This window comes from Onychomys torridus, chromosome 17, assembly GCF_903995425.1.
Source record: "Onychomys torridus chromosome 17, mOncTor1.1, whole genome shotgun sequence".
In the NCBI taxonomy this organism is placed as follows: domain Eukaryota; kingdom Metazoa; phylum Chordata; class Mammalia; order Rodentia; family Cricetidae; genus Onychomys; species Onychomys torridus.
This window is the reverse complement of record NC_050459.1, coordinates 19,693,486-19,716,118: the sequence shown is the minus strand read 5'-3', so window position 1 is coordinate 19,716,118 and position 22,633 is coordinate 19,693,486. Positions and strand designations below refer to the sequence as shown.

General features: G+C 47.0%; 1 protein-coding gene across 1 annotated transcript in view; it reads left to right on the top strand.

Moving 5' to 3' along the window:
- Positions 1-22,633, top strand: part of Plekha2 (pleckstrin homology domain containing A2) — a 57,602-nt gene that overhangs the window by 9,350 nt on the left and 25,619 nt on the right. The window contains exons 2-3 of the mRNA XM_036166469.1: positions 4,742-4,905; positions 20,886-20,942. Of these exons, the coding sequence (XP_036022362.1) occupies positions 4,765-4,905; positions 20,886-20,942 (198 nt within the window). The 5' untranslated portion in view covers positions 4,742-4,764. The remainder of the gene's footprint in view (positions 1-4,741; positions 4,906-20,885; positions 20,943-22,633) is intronic.

The window sequence follows — 22,633 nt, the reverse complement described above, 5'->3', positions numbered from 1 at the left end:
TTTAGCTGTCTTGTTACATGCTGCCAAACTGCTTTCCAGAAAGGTCCTCCTCCTCTCCCAGGAGGATAAGAATCCTAGGACCCCTACCCCAACCTGCCCAAGGGAGTGACACCTGTCTTGAGCAGAGGTCTCTTTTTGTTTTAGCCTCCCTGGTGCCTCTGTCTCCCATCTGGTGTGCAGTCTACTTTCTTACGGCTCTGTCTCTTATAGAATGTGGTTCACAATTTCTGGGTTTGCATATCCAGTGGTTGAAGAACTATTTGGGGAAAGGAGCCCCTGAAGGCCTCTCATTACAGAATAAAATGGAGAAAATGGGCAGCCTGAGACTATCATAAGTCTTTCTCATTACCTAATAAATGCTGGTCAGGAATTCCAGATGAATGGCCAGTTAGCCCACTTCCTGCTGCTGGTTATTAGGTAATCCCAGTCAACTAATTTTCTCTAAGGTTCACTTTTTTGAGGGGGTGGTAAATTCAGGGTTTCACTGTGTAGCCCTGGCTGACCTGGAACTCACTACATAGACTAGGCTGACCTTGTACTCACAGATTTTCCTGCCTCTGCTTCCCAATTCCTTGGATCAAAGGCATGTGCCACATCTCACTTTAAGGAAATATTACTTATTTTCATTTAGAGCAATGCTTATGACTTAAATTCTATAAAGGACATCTGGATCATCATGAAACTTCCTGCTTAGGGAGGCCTGCTGTCCTGGAGGCTGAGACGTGTGTGTGTGTGTGTGTGTGTGTGTGTGTGTGTGTGTGTAAGTTTAAAATACATGAAATAAGAAACACATTTAAACATCCACCTTTTACCAGTCATCATTATAAATTTTAAACTAGGAACAATTTCAAATAGGAGAACTTCAATGCATGTAAGAGTATAGCCAGACACAGTCGTGTAGGCCTCCAATCCCAGCAGAGGCCCAGGGATCTCTGTGAATGTGATACTAGCATGGTTTTCATAGTGAGTTCTAGCCCAGCAAAGGCTAAACTGGAGCCCTTGTCTAGAAAAAGATCTAATGATGGTTAAGAGTGAATTAACAATTAGTTGCAACAAGTATTTTTAGAAAGTAATTTTAAAGTAGGTCTCAATAATGATAAAGATCATACAGCCTAGGTTCTCATCACATATCTTAAAAAAGATTTATTGCTTTTACTTTATGTGTATTAAAATGTGTTTTGTGCCGGCTGGTGGTGGTGGTGCACGCCTTTAATCCCAGCACTTGGGAGACAGAGCTAGACAGATCTCTGTGTGAGTTCAAGGCCAGCCTGGTCTACAGAGTGAGATCCAGGAAAGGCACCAAAACTACACAGAGAAATTCTGTCTCAGAAAACCAAAAAAAAAAAAAAATTGGTTTGCTTGTATGCATGTATGCACTGTGTGGCACTCATGTCCAGACAGTTGTGAACTGCCATGTTTGTGTTGGGAACCGAACCCAGGCCCTATGCAAGAGCAGCCAGTGCTCTTAACCATAGACCATCTCTCTATTTCCCATATTATTATCTTTAACATATGCTCTTTTCCATGTCCAGGAAAAAAAATGTTTTGGTATTATTTATAATAGCAAAAAACTGGCTCTTGAGCCTTAGTTGTTTAGTGATAGAGGTATGATTAAGTAAGGCATATTGCAATCAATGCACTAATGTTCTGAAACCATTAACAACAGTGTTGATGAACCAGTGGGATAGTCGTAACAACATTTCCATATTGTGCCCGTTCTCCTGCAGATCGCCTGCCTTCTCCCACAGTCTTGATGAGCTGTGTGACTCAGCTGCATTAGGCTGTCTGAGGACCCCCCATCCCCACCCCCACATACACATACATGCACACAGTTCAGTCTGGATGTTGGAAGCAGAGCTCTGTTTCAGACCTTCCCTTTTGGTACATGAACGACCCACACTGTCCATCCATGTGCCTGGGAAGTCCCACAGCAGAGTTCTGGAGAAAGAGACCCTTCTCCAGCCACGCTGTCTTGAGGAAGAAGCGGACATTGGTAATTCTTGCAGGCTGAAAAGGGGAACTCTGAAAGCTAGCCTTCCTGGACACTGGGCTGACCAGCTGGCTCGGAGCCAGTCAGCTTTGTTCTCCCAAGCGGCTGAACGTGTTCTCTTCCACATTAACACTGGGCATGGTGCCACAGGCGTGTAATCCTAGCACTAGGGAGGCTGAGGCAGGAGCATCACCAAGAGTTAGAGGCTGCTCGCCTGGGCTGTATAGTGAGACCCCCCAGTTTCAGATAGAAGTGGGGAGAGATGTTCCCTGGAGTAGCCAGAGTCCTGTGACCTCTGCAGTTTCTGCTTCCGGAGCTGTGTTGGCATCCAGGGAATTTGCCTAGTGTTTTGGAGGGTGGGTGGGTGGGTTGGTGTCTCCCCCTTCCTCACCTGAAAGTTCTGTACCTTTCCATGCACGGTGGCTTTGTCTTTCTGCTCAAGGCCCCTGCTCCTTGAACAGGCCCTATAGTTTCCCCAGGTATTCACTGGCGGCTCTCTGTCCTTTTATCTACCTATGACCCACGGTATGCTAGATGACTCCTGAAAGCATCTCTTAACCCTTGGTTTTTGCATTTCTCTGAACTCAGACTTGCTTGGCTTTGAGACCTGAGCTGGATAACACCTCTAAGTAGTGTTCAAGGGGCCCCTCCTCCACCCTTCCACGGCCTTCACTTCTGCTACATAGTTAGCTTCCTTTTCAAAACCTCTCCTTGCTACTTTTTATCCCCTTCTCACCTCCTTCCCTGCTTCTTTTTAAGCTGAGCGGTGTTGTTCTATCATCTTGGCTGTTCCTCCTGTTTACTTTATTCTTCTAACCCTGCACCCCTTAAGAGTAGCCATGGGATCTCTGGATGGCTGCAGCTCTGTCTGTCCTTCTTGGGAATCCAGCCAGCACATGCCCGGACCCTGGAGTTCACTGGTATCTGCGTGTGTGTGCATGTGGATCTGTGTGGCACTTGTTTCTTGGTGGACCCTCTCAGTTCTGAAGGCTCATCGGAATGGGAGAGAACACACCATAAACCACCACTTGGAGAGCAAAGCCTTACCTGGAAATGTGTCCTCATGGCATTTGTCCCCTCTGGGCTTGAAAAGCTAGGGTAGTAGTTTCTCTGAGTCAGTGTTGGCTTATAGGGTCCCTTCATGAGCCATCTCATACTTTTGCTGGGCTTGTGGTACTTCGTGGCTCTGTAGGGCTTCCTCCCAGGCATGAGTCTAGACCAGGTGTCTTGGCTGTTTCCCCCCTCTGTGGACTTGGGGACTCTCACTCTTTCCTGTAGTCTCTTAGAGAACATTCTGGAGAGATGAAGTGGCCAGGACATATGGCCCTTCTCACATTGCCAGAGGCCCTGTTCTGGGGTCAGGGAGGGTACTTAGGCTTGGGACTCGCTAATGTTACTTTCTGTTCATTCTCAGCACGGAGCTGAGGTGATGAGTCAAGCCAGGTGAGGCTTGCTTTACCCTCTTCCCTGCTAGCCCCTTCCACCTCCCAAGCAGGGTGATATGAGTAGGGCCCACAGATGCATTATGCTGATCTGCCAAATCAAATCTGTAGGCATTTGGTAGCTGTAGGAGTCTGAGCTCAGGTTGTCATGGCAAAGTACCACAGCCCGAGAGCTTAGACAATAGAAATTTATTTTCTCACCATCTGGAGGCCAGAAGTAGATGAACGGATGTTTCAGGCCTTTCTCCTTCGCTAGGCGGCTGTCTTCTTCCTAGGTCTTTGGTTGTCTTATTTCTGGGACCTGTGGGTCCCAAGTGTCATCTTCAAAGATATGGTATTGCAATGGACCAAGCCCCCTTACGACATACTAAATACTTCTTTAAAGACCCTGTCTGTAGCTGGGCATGGTTGCACATACTTATCACCTCAGCACTTAGCAGGTTGAGGCATCAGGATTGAGAGTCTGAGGTAGCCTGGGATAGCCTGGGCTGTACAGAGTGAGACCCTGTTTCAAAACAGAAACGAAACAAACACAAAGCCAAAACCCTGTTTCCAAATCCAGACGTATTTTGAGCTAATGGAGGTTAGGACTTTGGCTTACGAATTCTTACAGGGCATACTCAAGTCACTCTAGCAGGGAGGCACCATCATCGAGGAGGGCTAAGGGGTGTGTGACTCTGCCAAGAGGCTCCAGAAGCCATCACAGTGGCATTTAATCACTGGATACTCCTTTATACCTAAATTCCTGGTCAAGTTTTGTTGCGGTGTCTTCCTGGAGAGTGTCTCCATGTGTAAAACAAGTTGCCATCCTCTTCCTGAAGTTTTGTGTAGTGTGACTGATGGCCAGGAAGGGCTTCTTGGATACCTCCAACTTAACTCACAGCCAGAGATCCTATAAGGTGTGGTACCATTTCACAGATGTGGAAACTGATTAATGATGACACAGGAAGAATACTGACTAAATTGAGGCTCTGGATGCATGCACCCATACTGTGTGTGCATAGCCAACCTTCTGTCCTCCAGGGATGCAGAGTGTCTGACTATGCACAGCACACAGGAGGGCCTCAGGAACATTAGCTGAGTCCATTCTGATGGGTTTCATTAACAGCCATCAGAAATGACGGCTCAGAGTTGGCGGAAGTTTAGTGGGGTGGACGTTTGGTGCCTATGGAGGGAAGCTGGTGGCTAGGAGCCAGCCAGCAAGTCACCGCCAAGGTAAGTCAAACCAGGGACAGGTAAGACACATGCAGGCCTTCAGAGCCTGCTGCTTTTCCCTCCTTCTCACCCGCCTCTCCCCCGTGTTATGCAGGGTGATGTGAGCAGAGCCCAGGAATGCCTTATGTGGATCGGCAGAACCGAATCTGTGGGTTTTTGGATATCGAGGACAATGAGAACAGTGGCAAGTTCCTTCGGAGATACTTTATCCTGGACACCCAGGCCAACTGCCTCCTCTGGTACATGGACAATCCCCAGGTGAGAAGCTGGGTGGGAAGGGCACAGGACGGCCACCTACCTTCTGTCCCGGCTGGGAGGAGTGCAGGGGTTGGCTTTCTTTCAAGGGCTTTGTGTCCGAAGCCGATTGAACAGAGGGAGAGATACCCAAACACGTACCTACATGCGTGCCCACCAAGAGAACTCTGTGGAGCTGGCCGTATTTCTCAGTGGTGTGTGCACACTTGGCATGCACAAGAATTTTGATTTAATCCAGAGTAAGGGGCACTAGATTAGAGGGAAGAAGAGAGAGAGAGAGAGGAGAAGAGAGCAGCAGATCTGGGGGAGACAGTGTCTGAGCCCCAGGTCTGTGATTTTCTCACACACAGGAATTGAACGCTTATTGAAAGTCAGGCAGAGCCTCCCAGTGCCCAGATGGGACTCACTTCCTCTCATCTCCCAGGGCTGTGGCCTGGTGACTGCTCTGGCTCTTCCATTCTGGGGCTCCTCCCCAGCAGAGAATGTGATTCCCTGAGCTGGACAACGTCAGACTTCCTTGGTCTCCTGAATCAGGAAGTCATGGAGTACTGGGCTGGCAGTAGTGACCTTCTAGGTCACCTGGTGTCTTTCTCATGCTACCAAGGAGAAAACTGAGTCCTGGACATTGCAATCTCCCGTAGGCAAGGACAAATGACCAACTTAATGTTCTGTGGAGTCAGGCACAGAAATGGAGAACCAAGGTTTTTCTTCTTTTTCTTTTCTTTTCTTTTCTTTTCTTTCTTTCTTTCTTTCTTTCTTTCTTTCTTTCTTTCTTTCTTTCTTTCTTTTTTCTTTCTTTCTTTCTTCCTTCCTTCCTTTCTTTTTTTTTCTTTTCTTTTTTCTTTTTTTTTGAGACAGGGTTTCTCTGTGTAGTTTGGTGTCTGTCCTGGAACTCACTCTGGAGAGCATGCTGGCCTCAAACTCAGAGATCCACCTGCCTGTGCCTCCAAGTGCTGGGGTTATAGGTGTGCGCCACCATGCCCTGCCTTTGCTGGGTTTTTGCTTCACTCTGGTGGAAGTGAACAGGTGGAGATGGTGCTCCTGCCCTCATTCTGAAGGTGAGGGAGGTGGTCTGGAGCAGAAGTCTGCCCCATGTGAAATAAAAAGGCAGCGGCAGAACTGGGGCTATACGCCTGTCCATCTGAGTCCTGGACCCCTGCTATTGCTGCTCACAATGAGACAGTTGTCTTGGGGTGCCTTTGAGAGGAAGAAAAGCCTGTAAATGAAGTTTCTGGCTAAGAAAGAGTGTGGAAGACACAGCCTGGGAGGTTGCAGAGGGCAGAGTTTATGTGCTCAAGCTGATCTACAGTGTCTGGGGTTGGATGAATGTATACTTCCTGCATAAAGGAATGAATAAGAGACTGAAGAGGGGTAGTGAATGAGGCTGTCAGAGGAAGGGAGGGGATGTCTAATGTTGCTCTCCTGGGGGTAGGGACAGAACCCAGATCCAGTACAACCTACAGCCCGGGGCTCCCTGGGAATGTTGGCCTGTTCTTGTGAAGGGCCACTTTGAGAACCGTGCTTGGGTAATTGTATATCTTTCTTTTTATAGGGGAAAAAGGGATGGTTTACATGGTACGATAATGATTTAACAAGCATTAATGACTAAGTTTTCGGAACCCACGTGTCTCTGATCATCGCCTATTTGAACCTCCCAGTATCTGGTGTTGATGACCCTGTCTCTGCCACTGTTGCCCCTAACTATTGCCACTAACCTCGGTCTGTTTACTGAGGGTTCAAGATACACCAGACATCGTGTGTGGTCTTTGTGCATCTCATGAAATCTTCTGACTGATCCTGAGCCCTTGGGACTGAAGTCCATTCAGGTTGACCAGGCTGGAAATGTAGAGCTGGGGGAGGGTATGCGTGTGAAGCTGGATCTGTTTTATTCTTTACTTCTTCCCCCCACCCCCCTTCTGATAGTTTTCTAGCTCCTGTAGATGTCGGGGAAGGTGAATCCAACAGCATCTCTGCCACTGGGAAGCTTCAAGTTGAGGAAATAGAAATGACTTGCATGACACTCCCCAGCTGTAATAACCTTAGCCATCAGGACAAGGCATCCCACGGTTCACTGCTGGTTGCCGGTACCTGGATGCCAGGGTTCTGATTGGAGGAGAAGGGGCTGTAGTTTTCCATTTCTGGTGCCTGTCAAGGAATGCAGAGTACTGGGAGGTGGAGTCTCACATGGAAAGTTCTCAGGTCTGGCAGAGATCAAGGCTGCAACCTTGGCGCCTCTGCTCAGCTGATTGGTGTCTTAAGCAAGTCCTTTCTATTCTGAAGCTTAGTGACATTACCCAACATATGTTTACTAAACTTATCCAGTGCATTAGATGCCTACATAGGTGCTGAGGCACCATGGTGAGCAAGACAGACTCTGGGCATCATAGGCCCTCACACTGCAGGTAAGGAGGTAGGTGACCACATAGAATTGGAGTAGAGAGAATTGTGAGCCATCTCTTCATGGGGGAGTTGGCACTAGATTATCATCTTTTAATTTTCTTAAGAGTTTATTTTATTTTATTTTTGAGCTGAGGATCGAACCCAGGGCCTTGTGCTTGCTAGGTGAGTGCTCTACCACTGAGCTAAATCCCAAACCCAAGAGTTTATTTTTAAGACAGTATCTTATCCTATGCAGCCTAGGCTGGAGTTGAACTGACAAACCTCTTACTTCTGTGTCCTGAGTTTTAGGATATGAGCATATACCATCACACTTGACTGGGGGCAGATTATGGAGGCTGGATGATTTAGAGTGATTATTATTATACGTTGTTCAGACTTGAGCATTGGGTTTTGACATGTTTTTATGGACAAAATCTCATTTAATGGTTGTGCCACTTTGACCCAGTCAGAGTTGAAGGGGAAGGGGAGGGAGACAGCAGTCATCATGGGGACACAGGAGGTCATGTGAGGTCACCCAGCTAAAGGGATGCTTGAGGTTAGCGTCCCCAGAAGAAGTCCCTATGTTGAGTAGCCAGGTGCCCAGACAAAGATTTGTAGATGAGTTCTTCATTAAAGAAATGCTTCCTTGGGACCTAGGCGTGATGGGAAGCCTGGGAAAACAAGAAGCCACACAGGGCTGTGTGCTCAGGTGGCAGTCAGAAGGGACAGCTCAGCCTGGCCTCTTGGGAGCTCTGGGTCAGCTTTAGAGTTGCCCCGGAAGAACTGGGCTCCTTTATGTCTGTTCTGACCACCAATGACTACAGTTGTGCAAATGTAGCCAGAATAGCTTCTAGAGACCCATAGCCGGTCCCCTAAGGCAGAGCAGAGGGGACCTGGGAGGCAGGCCACAGCATCTGCAGAGGGGGATGTGCAGGGCGACAGGGGAGAGAGGAATCACAACACAGCAGGAATTGAGTATGGCTTTGAGGCTTTGAACGGTAGTGTTTTGAATCAATGTGAGGTTAAGGAGTAAAGGTTTTCAGTCACAGATATGGGTGGTACCAACCTGAGGATGAAACCCAATCGCTAAAATGGCCTCGCCTAAGTGGAAAGTACCAACGTTATTGATTAGGCCACTGAATTGGCTGATGTGTTTAAAAGTCAATATGCTGACCATGTCAAGCAAACAATTCTTTTGTTATTGCAGTAATCATCGTTAGCATGAAGTTTACCCTTTTAGCAAATTGCTATACTCCTAATAACGTACTGTCAATTGTAGACACAGAATGGAACTTGCAGTATACCTCTCTAAAACCCAGTCATCTTCCATCTAAGCAATCACTTGTTGTTGTTGTTGTTGATGTCTTCAGTGCTGGGGGTTGAACTTTGGGTCTCATTCATAGCAGGCAAGTGCTCGTCCACCGACCACGTTTTATTTATTTTGAGACAAGGTCTTGCTGAGTTGCCCGGTCAGGGCTGATTTTGTGATTCTCTTGTCTCAGCCTCTTGAGTAGAGCTGCTGGATTACAGGCATGTGCCAGTCTGTCACCATGCTTGGCAATGACTCTCGGAACATTGTCTAACTTGCCTTCAAGTTATACTGGCAGGGGTGTGCGCGCATGCGTTTGGCAATGCTGGAGATTAAGCCCAGGCCTTGGCATGTGTTGGGTGAACACTGTACCACTGAGCCACACTCTCAGACCTTGGCACTTTTGCTTCTAACTGAGTGTTGGTCCCTGACATGATCAAGAAGATGAAATTCTTAATTGGGGCTCCTCTACTCTGTAGTGACCTGTGATTGGTGACCTAGATTTCAGCTGCTCAGCCACACTCGTGTTCAGTACTGCCAGTGTCCACCCACATGGCTAAATGCAAGACTAAATTATACAGCCATGAATAAGAGTCAAGCAAAGCCTGGGAATGATATGACATTTGATGATGGTTCTTGGTAGGATAACTCAGTAGAGTGTATTTTTTTTTCTCCTTGTCCAAAAACATCATTTTGGTATACTTCTCTACACAGGCCATCGTGTGAATTATGGATCATCATGATATCCCCAAAGTTTGCATGTCTCCTTGTACATCTGGGACCCCAGTAATAGACCTTTGCCCTGTTTAGACAAACTAACCAACCAACTAACAACAACAAAAAAACAAACAAACAAACCAGCAAGCCAGACTGAAAGCAGGTCTTTCCACTGGCCAGGCAAAGAGCACGAACAATGTTCACAACAAGATGGATATTGGGTTCATTTTAGCGGAAAGAACACAGTGTAAAGGGAGAATCTACTAATATGTACCTTATAATGTTATGATGTATAACTGTATTGTTACCCTGAAGGCTGAGTGAAAACAATGTCTTAAGAGTGATGTCTTTGTGTCAGAAACCTCCTTTGGAAAGGTTTGGGATCTCTCAGTACTTTGAAAGCTTCTGCATTGTCAGCTTGTCCAAATGCCAAGACCCAGGAGATAACGTCATTGAAAATTGGGCAACACAAACACCTGGTGCAAATTTAGTGTAGAAAAGTGGAGCTGGTGACGTCTCTGTGTCTTGCCCCTGTCCTCTGGCTACAGCCCCTCTGCAGGCAAGAAAGCGGGCGGTCTCTATAGTGTCTGCCCACAGAGCCCCCACAAGGAGAGGCATCTTGGAACCTTCAACTTTTTTGCAGTTGGTTTGGGCAAGTCTTTTCTTTCTTTCTTTTTGGTTTTTTAAGACAGGGTTTCTCTGTGTAGCTTTGCGCCTTTCCTGGAACTTGCTTTGGAGACCGGGCTGGCCTCGACCTGCCTCTGCCTCCCGAGTGCTGGGATTAAAGGTGTGTGCCACCACCTTACAGTTTTGTCTCTTAAATTTTTGTTGTGTTTTTTTTTTTTTTTAAGGTGGGCTTTCTGCAGTTAATATACTAACTATACATGTGTCTTAGTTCTTTCCTATTGCTGTGACAAAACCCACCATGATTAATGCAACTTACAGAAGAAAACATTTATTGGAGCTCAGGATTCCAGAGGGCTAGAGTTCATGACCATTATGGCCAGGAGTATGGAGGATGGTGTCAGGAAAGCAAAATGGTATTGGAGGAATCTCTGAGAGCTTAAATATTGAGCCAACAACCATGAGAAAGAGAGAGAGAGAGAGAGAGAGAGAGAGAGAGAGAGAGAGAGAGAGAAAGAATACTGGGCTGGGGGCAGGCTTTTGAAACCTCAAAGTATCCTAGTGATACTCCTTCTCCAACAAGGCCACACCTCCTAATCCTTCCCAAACAGTTCCACCAGCTGGAACCAAGCATTCAAATACACGAGCCTATGGGGGCCATTCCCACTGAAACTATCACATTTCACCTACTCACCATCATGGGCTTGTAGCCACATCATATGCAAAATGCTTTTAGTTCAATTTCAGAAGTCCCTATAGCCTGTCAGTCTCAAGAATGCTTAAAGTCCCAAGTCTCTTCTGAGACTCAGGCAGCCTCTTATCTGTAACCCCCTTTAAAATCAAAAAGAAAATTACTTCTAACATACTAAGGTACAGAATGTACATTACCATTCCAAAATGGAGGGACTTGGGCACAGTAAGGAAATACTGGACCAACTCTAAATCCTACAGTTTCATGGCTAATGTCAAAAGGTGTGGATGCGTGAGGGAAGAGAAGGGTAGACTTGGTGGCTGACTGCAGGGGTGAAGCAGAATCTTCAGAATTTCAGAACTTGCTAATAGCTGACCATTAACAATATTCATGTGTGGGCCTCTTAATATTCCGAGTCGATAAAATCATATTCTTCTGTGGCTCTGGGAGCTTGAACCCAGTGCCTTGTGCATATTAGGTAGCTACTCTACCCTGAGTTTTCTCTCGAGCTTGCTGGAAAGTTACGTTTATAAGCCAAAAATTTTAATGGGGTAAGTTATAAGTCTATATAGCCTAGAAGCCATCAGAGGCAGTTAAACACTTCTATATTGTGTGTGTGTGCACATGACAGTACACGTGTCACTGTGTACATGTGGAGGTCAGAAGGCAATTTGTGGGAGTTGGTTCTTTCTTTCCCCCATATGGGTTCAAGGGATAGAACCCTGGTGGTCAAACTTAGCCCCAAACCAAACTTTATGTGCTTAGCGCCAAACCAAGCATGTGCTTATGCCTTGTTTAAATTTCAAATTCACCATAGTACTTAGTGTTATCCATCCCCACATATGGTTCAGGTTGATAACCAAGAGATTATAGATAAGTGTTGATGAACCTAGGGAGACAGGAGTATTGTTCCCCACGAAAGAGGAGCTGTGATGATGTAGATGAATATGCTGTTTATATCAGACACATTTAAGAAAAGGAATATGATAGCAAAGACTGTGTTAAACCAGGTGATGGTGGCGCACACCTTTAATCCCAGCACTCGGAAGGACAGAAGCAGGAGGATCTCTGTGAGCTCAAGGCCAGCCTGGTCTACAGGAGGAGTTCCAGGATGACTAGGGCTGTACAGAGAAACCCTGTCTCAGAAACAAACAAACGAAAGAGCATGTTAAGAAGACAAATGTGAGCCGGGCAGTGGTGGCGCACGCCTTTAGTCCCAGCACTCGGGAGGCAGAGGCAGGCGGATCTCTGTGAGTTCGAGGCCAGCCTGGTCTCTAAAGCGAGTTCCAGGAAAGGCGCAAAGCTACACAGAGAAACCCTGTCTCAGAAGCAAACAAACGAAAGAGCATGTTAAGAAGACAATTGTGAGAAGTAGACTGAGTCTCCTGACACTGACAGTGAGCATTGTTCAGCCCGTTACTCAGCTCTGAGCAAGCACCTGTCGGCCTGACTGAGCGTTCTCTTCTGTTGTTATGTAGTATCTTCTTCAAGGATGGCTTGAGACGTCTGTAATGTTTGGGGGCCTGGGAAGTAGGCAGTGTTAATAAATGTTAGTTAACCGGAAGCGGCACGTGACCTGCCACCTGGTGTTCGCTTTAGAACTTGACTTCGCTTCTTTGGGCTCGTGAGATGCTTTGGTGTGTCAGGTAGGTATCAGGCAGTAGAGCCATTGCTGTTAGGAGACAGTGGGGGCAAAACACACTCAAGCACTCCCGTGTTGCATCTTGCTAATCCTTAAATAACAGATAAAAGTGACTGAAAGTCACAATGCTTCATTGAAACAGGGTTTCTCTGTGTAGTTTAATTGCCTGTCCTGGATCCCACTCTCTAGACCAGGCTGGCCTCGAAGTCATAGAGATCCATCTGGCTCTGCTTCCCAAGTGCTGGGATTAAAGGCGTGCGCCGCCACCGCCTGGCCTCAGCCCCACGTTTAAATGGTGTACATACATCATAGTTATTTTCTCTTTGTTTAAAGTCAAACTTTTTTTTTCACCCAGGGATTATTTGTATATCTAGCTGTATTTTTCTTATCTTAAAAAAAATCTTATTTATTTATTTATTTTTCTATTATCAGCTTAATACAGTATAAATTCTTATCCTAATAGTGAAATGCTTCATTGAGGTTTGGCCAGTAATTGAGTAAAACCAAAACTTATTATAAGCCACAGTCATCCTAAGCCCCCCCTGCTATATAGCCTCCCTGGTTCTGTGGGTTGAAGTCTGATTGTTCTTTGCTTTATATCTAGAATCCACTTATGAGTGATACATACCATGTTTGTCCTTCTGCGTTTGGGTTACCTCACTCAGGATGGTATTTTCGAGTTCCATCCAATTGCAAATTTCATGCTGTCATTGCTTTTCTCTGCTGCGTAGTACTCCATTGTGTATATGTACCACATTTTCTTAATCCATTCTTCAGTTGACGGGCATCTAGGTTGTTTCCAGGTTCTGGCTATTACAAATAGTGCTGCTATGAACATAGCTGAGCATGTATCTTTGTGGTATGATTGAGCATTCCTTGGGTATATGCCCAAGAGTGGTATGGCTGGGTCTTGAGGTAGATCAATTCCTAATTTCCTGAGAGTCCACCATACTGATTTCCACAGTGGTTGTACAAGTTTGCTTTCCCACCAACAATAAATCTTGTGTATTTATAATAAAATGTTTCCTATCTAGTTGACTGGAGAGAGGATGAGGAGCCACTGATGGAGATGGGGAGGTTGGGAGGGGAGCCAGTGAGAAGGTGGAGGCCGACTTAGAGGGAGCTGGCCTGAAGAAAGGGCTAAAGGAGCTTAAGAACCATCCAGGTTACTGACAGCCTCAGATCCACCTGTCTCTAGGCTTCTAGGAAGAGCAATGCAAGGAAGATGGAGGTCATGTGATTACACCCCAGAGCCTCATCCTGTCTAAGAAGGTGCATAGTCGGGATTAGAGACCCAATGCCAGAGTGTTCAACCAGCACTGTATCTTACGACCCAAACTTCTCACACAGGGCAAGGTTAACATACATATTGGGAACCAGAGAATGGGGAAAGCAGCCACGGGCACATTGTGGGCCAACACGTTTTTAATAGGAAGTAAATCTACAGGGTGGAGGTAAAGAACTGCCCAGGGTAGCTGGTGCCCGGGAGAGCTCGTTTCTGGTTAGCTGCTCTCTCATGCCAGACGGGCTGTGGAATGCAAGTCTGGGCAGCTTAATCTTTTGCTATCTTGCCACAGGTACTTCTCTGTGAGCCTGGATGGTCTTGGCTTTGGTGTGGAAAGCTGGTTTAGCTCACGCCCTAGGCATGAGATTGCTACCTGGGTTCTCCTATTCTTTTCTTTTCTACTGGCAGCCAGCAGTAGTTACTGATGTCTGCTGGGCTCCTTGCAGGTGGCTGGGCACCCTTCCTTCTTCCTTCCCACACCTCAACCTCTGGTCTTGTGGAGCTTGGCACCCAAGAGCCAGTTAGACTAGTTTCTGCCTAGCCCCAGCTTGGGCAACTAACTATCTAAGGCCTTGCTCAGTCTAACCTTGCTTCTCCTGCTCTCCTATTTACCTTTCATTGATAATCAACTGATAGATATTGTTTCAGGGGAAGTGGCCTGGCACGGAGGAAAATGCCACGGAGGATCTGGGAATCCAGAAGGGTTGGGTTTGAATTCTGGCCTGATTTGCTATCTGTATGACCTCAGACCAGGGGCTTCACCTGCTGGCCCCTGGACTTCTGGATCTGTGAAATGGGATCGTGGAGATTTAGCAGCATGTAGATACAGTAGTCTCTCTTCCTTGTTTCCCATGCTGTGCTCTCCAGAGTGGCAGGTTGCAGCTGGGGTGACGAGCTCTGTTTCCCCTGGGCTCCCTGCAGAAGCCACGTGGAGGGTCATGGTAGGCAAAGAGGTATCGGTGGTGCTTGCAGAGCTGACATCCTGTGGATTTATGAATCCTTAGTTGGATCTGGCTGTTTTCTTACTCTTGCTAGGAAATGGGAAATAGAGTCAAGTTTGTACTTTGGTGTGAGGTGCTGCTGTTTCTACAGACTGGCTAAAGGTGGAGGTACCTGTTTTGTGAGCAGTTCAGTTCCTATCTTGGTCCTGGAAGAGACCATGTCTTACTTCAGTCTTTTGAAGTCCTTGCTGACTGAAGAGTTCTTGAACAAAACACAAGGTGTTTTCAGGGTCTTCTTAAGGTCCTCTGTTAGTTCACAGGAACCTGCCCTGTGTCCTACATGGGTCCAGAAAATTCACAAGTCTAAGGGATATATAGGCCACTTTGGACTTTGGGGCCTCACACAGTGTGGCTGCCAGCTGTTTGGTGAAGTTCTGTGGTTTCCTTTGCCTGCCCACCCCTCTTCCCATCCTCTTCCCTGAGGACTGCTGGCGCTATGGTCTTCTCTGAGGGCTGTAACTCCTCTCTAAGGGCTGCTGGCCAGGTGTGGCCTTTCCTTTCCCTGGGGCCTACTCAGCCCCAGCCACTGGTTTTCCCAGCACAGTGCCTACAGCCCAGTGACACAGGGATTCCCAAGGAGCACTGAGAACACACAGGTGTCTGGAGCCTCTTCCAGATCACTCAAACATGAGGGAAACAACCATGGTATTTGTTGGCTTGAGAATTGCCCCATGAGGGCTGGATGTCTCAGTGGGTCAAGGCATTTGCCACCAATCTTGAAAACTTGAGTTTGGTAGAATGAGAAAACCAATTCCTGTGACTCCCATAAGATGTTCTCGGACCATAATACCTACAATATGGCACGTATACACATGGGCAGACAGACAGACACACACACACACACACTAAATGCAATTAAAAAAAAATCACCCCCTAATAAGTCAGCTTGGGCAATACAGTGAGACCTCATGAAAGAGAAAGAAGGAAGGAAGGAAGGAAGGAAGGAAGGAAGGAAGGAAGGAAGTCTTATTCTATAGCATAGGGCAAGTATGGGAACTAGTTGTTTATTTCAAAATAGCTGGTGGAGAGAATTTTGAATGTTTGCATCACAGGGAAATGAGAAATGTCCAAAAGGACAAACATACCAATGTCTTAGTTACTTTTCAGCTACTGTGACAAAACTTCATGACCAAAGCAACTAAGAAAAGCATGGAATTGGACTTCCGGTTCCAGAGGGGTGGAGTCCCTGATGGAGGGTGGAAAGCATGGCGGCAGGAACAGCTGGGAGCTCACATCTTGATCCAAGCGTAGGAGGCACAGAGAGACCCTCTGAGCATAGTGTGGGCTTTTGAAACGTCACAGACAGTGACACACCTCCTCCAACAAGGTCACACCCAATCTCCCCCAAGACAGTTGTACCGACAGGGGACCAAGTATCCAAGCATCGGAGTCTATGGCATCCGTTCTCGTTCAAACTTCCACAGACACACACCTTGGTCTGATCATGATAATTGTGTGCACGTGTCGAATTGTCATGCTGTATCCCCCAGATACAGGGTTATTATGTATCGATTCAAAAACCTCCCCAGGTGATTTCACAAGTGTAAGTCCCCCATTTAAAAGTAGGGGAGTGGCTATTTATCTCGGGGTTAAATTATGTGCCAGGCACTCATGAAGAAACTAGGTCCAATCTCTAGGACCTAAATAATAAGTAAATAAAGTGCATTTTACAAACCTTCCTGTGTGGGGGCCACATCTGTTCAGATGTGACGATGGTATCCTGCCTCTACCTCACCCCCTGTGTGCTGGGACTACAGACACCCAGCATCCCAAGATGCCTTTATTTTGCTGTTCCCAGTCATGTCCTCGGTGAGCTTAGAGTGTGGTTAGTGTGCTAAGAAGACTAGACTCATGGGAAAATAGCAACACAGCTGGGTTTCATCCCTTTGGTCAGCTGCTCTTAAACTTGGGTCCATTTAGGGATCAACGGGAGTGTTTTGAAATGTGGGCCTTCTAACCCATCCCACTTGATTTAGACTCAGCATTTTGAGGGTGAAGCCAGAGCCAGAACTTTCCCCGAGTGGGTTCTCCAGGGCTTTGAGTCTGCAGCAAAGTCCAGGTTCCACCTGTGGGTTGAGAGACAGGAGCCTGTAGCTGGCTGGAGTCAGTGAAGGTGTCAGGAGGGTCCTGAATTTAACCTTCCACTCCAGGACACAACACTGGGGTCCTCCCCCTGCACTCTGGCACCTGGTGATTTCCTGGATTCTTGCCCTGGCACCTGGCTGCTCAGGGCATTTTGGGCAACCTCGCTAGATCAGGATTTGTCTGCTTGGGAATGTCTGGGTGCCACCATGACAATGAGTTGTTGCTATTAAGCTTCTAGATCCAGTTCATTGGAGTGGACACTGTGTCTCACTTTGGATCTGAAGCCTCAGGAATCCTAGGGATGTTCCTTCACCCGCCTTGGGTGGGTAGGAGGTGGTAGGCAAACAGCTTTTCAGACATTCGTCATGCTTTCCTGGCTTCTTGGGATGGAGAGAGCATTTATCTGCCTCAGAGCAGAAAGGGAGGAGTATAATGAGTATCCCCCACCCTCATCCCCTGGGTAACTCGGCAGCACATCTCTGTGACTGGGAGGAGGCATCAGAGACCAGAGCAGAGGGCTGACGTCCTCGAAATCTGATCTCCCCCTGTCATTACATGTGGCTTAGAGTCCAAATTGTTCCCCCATCCCACTTCACTCATGATTCAGGATGGGGCTCCAGAGGCTTCGAGATGTGGTTTGGGGTGAGGAGAGCAGTTATTTAAGAGCAGCCCCAGATCCTGGTGTTTGCATCTTGTAATTAGCTTGGTTGAGGGGCCCATGGCCTCCCTGGGCTGTGGTCTCCCTATTTTCATGTAATTTTCTCAGTTTATCATCTCAATTTTATAGGGAAAGTCTTGTCTGCAGAGAGTGTTAATACTACAGTTAAAATCTGGTGGCTTCTAGGAGACCTGAAAGCCCACATGTCCTTGGAGCTCTTGGCCACAGTGAGGCTGTGGAGACACAGGCTTCCCTCTGCCACCTAGCAGAGCTGAGTCTTTGCCCAGAGTGGTTTGGGGCCCCTTAGGCTATCTCTCCTTAGTCTTGGACAGTGATGGCTCCGTTTGGATTTTGATTTGGGAATGGCAGAGCCTGTCTTTCTTAACACAATGGAGATTTCCTTTAAACAGATTGAGAAGTCATTATGAAGTTCAACAATGGATAAATAAAATGAAAGCTAATCTGAGTACTCCAGGGTGGCTTTTATTTATTTCGTTTTTACAGAACTTGGGGGTGATACCCAAGGCCTCATACATGCTTGGAAAATGCTCTACCACTGAACTATACTCTTATTCCCTCAAAGGCGTTTTTCAGGCATAATGTTTTATGTGTAAAAGGTGGTAATTGAGTCTTTTTTTAAAGGCCTTTTCACGGAGATTTAGAGTTCTCTTAAATGGCTGTGTTATCCTTATCCATTTTTATTGGTGAAATTATTAAGGCCACTCCACGTAGTTAAAAGAGAGGTTTATTTTGTGGGGTAACTTACAAATGAAGGGATAGGTAACAGGGTCTGGCAAAGGTATGGCGCAGTCCGGCAGTGTTCTCTGGAGAACTCTGCTTGGTCTACCTCCAGCATCCAGGGTCCAGGAACCAAGAGAGCTGGCCCATCTGGATCTCGGGTCTTCAGGGGTCCTCTCTGGGCTCACCTTGTAGGTGTGACAGTTACCGAACCCTGAAAGGGGGTGGTATTTCCAGGTCAAAGCTGGAATGGCTACCCACTACACATGTTCTTTCTTTCTTTCTTTCTTCCTTTCTTCCTTCCTTCCTTCCTTCCTTTCTTTCTTTCTTTCTTTCTTTCTTTCTTTCTTTCTTTCTTTCTTTCTTTCTTTCTTTCTTTCCTCCCTCCCTCCCTCCCTCCCTCCCTCCCTCCCTCCCTTCTTTCTTTCTTTCTTTCTTTCTTTTTCTTTTTCTTTTTTTGTTTTTCAAGATAGGGTCTTTTTGTGTAGCCTTGGATGTCCTAGAACTAGCTCTGTAGACCAGGCTGGCCTCAAACTCACAGAGACCCTTCTGCCTCCACCTCCTAAGTGCTGGGATTAAAAGCATGTGCCACTGCTGCCTGGCCCCTATCCATTTTCTTATTAACAGAAAATTTGACACATTCAATTTACTTCAGAGACCTATGTTAATTTAGATAATGGGCTAGAAGGCTCTTCCCAAATCTAAGCTATTTCTTTTTAAAAATTTCTTTTAATTAAGAGCAGCTGGTGCTCTTAACCCCTGAGCTATCTCTCCAGCCATGGCATTTCTTAAGGCAGTCTTCTGGAATGGTAGACCATTTCACGGTTAATGCTTAAGTAAATTTTCTAACTCTTCTTATCCAGGACTTTGTTCCTTTCATTGCTTTGAGATAGCCCCATTTAGTGAGGGCTTCCGTTGTTTTCCTGGAGCAGAATGGTGTTCACTTGGAGCTGCAGGCTCAGGTTATGCGAGTGGGTTCTCAACGGACTCTCAGGATATGGGGGGTGGGTTCTCAGAGACTCGGGTGATAAGGGAATGGGTTTTCAGTCGAATCTATTGGCAACTTCATTGGGATGGCTTCTAATATTGGTCACTACCTCATATCATCTCTCGCAACAGAAATCAGGAAGCCAGGAAGGGTCTGTCTTGGTAGAATATTGTTGACCCAGTATTTGGAGTTCTCTGCTGTTTTTTGTTGTTGTTTTTTAGTTTGTTTCTGTATTGCGTTTTGCAGTTCTGGGATGGAACCCAGAATATTATCCGTGCTCGGCCAGCATTCCCATGGCACTGCACTGTTAGCCATCCTTGATGCATTAGTAGTTTATTTTCTTAGTGGCTTTGATTTTTGTGTTCACACATCGGTTTCATGATAGTCCTGTAAAATAAGTTCACAGGCATGTTAAAAACATCTGTATCATATGAGTTTGCATCCTGTATGTTCTGAAATGAATGCAGAAACAACACAGATAAGACAAAGCAAGCCAAATAAGAGCAATCATGCAGAAAAGATGTCATAGGTCACGCTTGCAGAGCATCCCCGCGTGCCAGGGAAATTCCACACTGAAACGCTCCTCTGTGTTAACTCCACCTCATTGCTGTATCACGAGGGTGGGGATATAGATGGAACATCCCTCACCTAAAACTTTGAAAATCTGAAATGATCCCAAATCTGCAACTTTCTGAATGTTGATGTGATAGCAAGTAGAAAATTCTACACCTAACCTCATGTGGTATGTTGCCGCCAGAACACAAGGGACCTAAAATCATTGTCTAATATCACTGTCTCTAGGAAATCTGTACAATGGGTATATGAAGCACAAACGGAATGGAATTTTGTGTTTAGACTTGGGTCCAGTCCTCAGGACTTCTCTCTCTCTCTTTTTTTTTTTTTTGAGCTGAGGACTGAACCCAGGACCTTGTGCTTGCTAGGCAAGTGCTCTATCACTGAGCTAAATCCCCAACCCCGACTTCTCATTTTTTTAATGTAAGTTTTTTTTTTTTTTTAAAGTGCTCGGTTGTGGTGTCACATGCTTGTAATGTCATCCCCCAGGAAGCAATGGCAGGAGGGCCACAGTATCCCTCTACCAACTCCTCTCACCCCCCAAAAAAGGAAAATTAGGAAAAAAAAAAACAAACCCTGAAATCTCTGAGTGTTTTGGTTTGGATAAAGGCAACTCAGATTGTCTCTGTTTTTTGTTTTGCTTTGTTTTGTTTTGTTTTTATATCCAAATTGACCTATTTTTAATTTAATGTTCAAAAAATTAATCTATTTATTTTACATCCTGGTCTCAGCCTCTCCCCATCCACCCCTCTCAGTCTGTCCCCCATCTCCCCCTCCCACTCCCATTCCCTCCTCTTCCATCTCCATCCAGGAAAGGGTAGGTCTCCCACAAATATCAACAAAACATGGCCTATCAAGTTGCAGTAAGACTAAGCCCCTCCCCATGAATTAAGGCTGGGCAAGGGGACTCAATATGAGAAGTGGGGTCCCAAAGCCAGTAAAAGAGTCGGAGACGGCCCCTGTTCCCTCTGTTGTGAGTTCCACCAGACATTGCCTCTGTTTTTACAGCAGGGGAAACTGAGGGCTAGTTAAACGTCTTCACAGTCCCATGGCAAAGCACACACCGGCTAACCACTGTCCTAGACTAACTGGCCCTAAGAGTGGAGGGGATGCTGCTAACATTACTGTTTTCCCCCAGGAGACCTGTTATCCAGGATTATGGCCAGGGCTTTGTAGGTGAGGACAGTGACTTTCCCGAGGCCTCAGTGGCACAGACTGAACTGGACCACTGGTCTATCTCTTACTGCTGCTTTGGGGGCCCTCGAATCTTAAGAAAACACCTTTGTCTTTCAGAACCTGGCAGTTGGGGCTGGAGCTGTTGGATCTCTGCAGCTGACTTACATCTCGAAGGTAATATTGGTTTGGCATGCTGGGAAGCCATGTTCTTGAAGTGGGTTTGCTGTCTAAGCAAGAGGGGGGTTCCGCATCTTGGATGTGTGAGCCTTTGGGGGTGTTCACAGCTGTTACCACGATTTGCTTTCCCAGGCACTGCCTGTGGAAGGTTTGCTGTCTGGTGGTGGTGGTGGTTGGCAGTGGGGACGGGTGACCCACTCTTTGGATGTGCCCGTTAGCCATTGCTCCAGACCTATTTGAGATGGTCTATAAAGAGAAAAGTTTACTTTGAGTCACTGTGTTCAAGGTTTTAGTTATGACTGTGGGGTTCATGTGAGGCAGTACATTATGATAGAGGGGGTCCAGCTTCTTACCTCATGGCTAGGAAGCAAATTATAGAAGGACTGGGTGCCTATAATCTCTCCTGAGGGTTCCCATGATCACTTAAGGACCTCCCATGTGCTTCTACTCCTAAAAGTTCCAGATGTTACCACTGGCCTTTGGAAGGCATTTCGCATCCAAAATAAAGCATGCTGTAGGAAGTGACCTTTTTTTTTTTTGTAACTGGAACAAAAGGGACACATGGACAATGACCCTGATCCAGGAAAAGATTCCCTCAAAGTATACAGTTACTGAGCAGTGGATTGGAAATGGCCCAGGCCCCTCGGAATTTTACCAGTTCTCCCGACAGAATGCTTGTGGAGGTAGGGTGGAGGACTCCCGCCCCACCAAGGCCCTAAGATGTGCCAGGACCACATTCAGCCTCCGAGTACCTTCTAGAGAGCATGGCAGGCAGCTGGCAGTCTGTGGCCTCAACCAGCATGCAAACAGGGGCCAGGGCAACTCCTGTTCTCCTGAGACCAGGGCTAGGGCCAGTCGGTGATGCCCACAAATAACTGCTGAATTCAGCAGCTTTTAGCGGCTGCTCCCTAAGGCAGCCACTGCTGCTGACCCATGATGCAGCCCTGATTTAAAAAAAAAAAAAAGCCAGGGGATTTAGATTCTCTTCTGAGAGCAGGAGGAGGGAGCCAGGTGGCACCCAGCCAGCTCCGAAGCTGCGGAAGTCTCCTCTGTCCCCCCCCCCCCCCCCCCCCCCCCACTCCAGTTCTCCTAAGGCTTGCTGCTTTTTTTCCCCCTGGCCTCTCCCACCCTAGGGACTCTGAGGACCTAGGAGGGGCTAGGGGCTGAGCTAAGGAGCTACCAGCTCCATCTGGCAAACAGATTTAAGGAGATCTGTGAAAGCTCCCACGGGAGACGCTGAAAAGAGATGGGTCAAGAGTGGCCATCTATGGCTGGACCCGCCAGGCTTATCCCGTGCCTGCCAGCTGCAGCCGGAACTGGGCAGATACATCTCAGTGAGGCCCAAGACGCTGGGCAGTGGCTGAGCCGATTAGAGAGGAGATAATGGCCTCAGGGGAAGAGCAGTGGTTGAAAGTGCAGCTTTGCTTGCACAGCTGCAGGCAATTTGTGCATGCCTTTTGATAAGAAAAGGGGCGGCGGCCTCCCTAGGCCAGGGCAGCCTGGTCCCCCTCCCTCTTCCCCCCCCCCCCCCCCCCTCTCCCCTCCCCCAGGGGCCTTCTCTTCTCATCCGCTGTGAGCTCTCATAGGTCATTTCTCCAGAACGGGAATTGAGAGAGGGGAAGCAGAGAACCCTGTCAAAAATGAAAACTGAAACCATCCCCCCCCCCCTCCCGTGTGAGGGTTTGGGA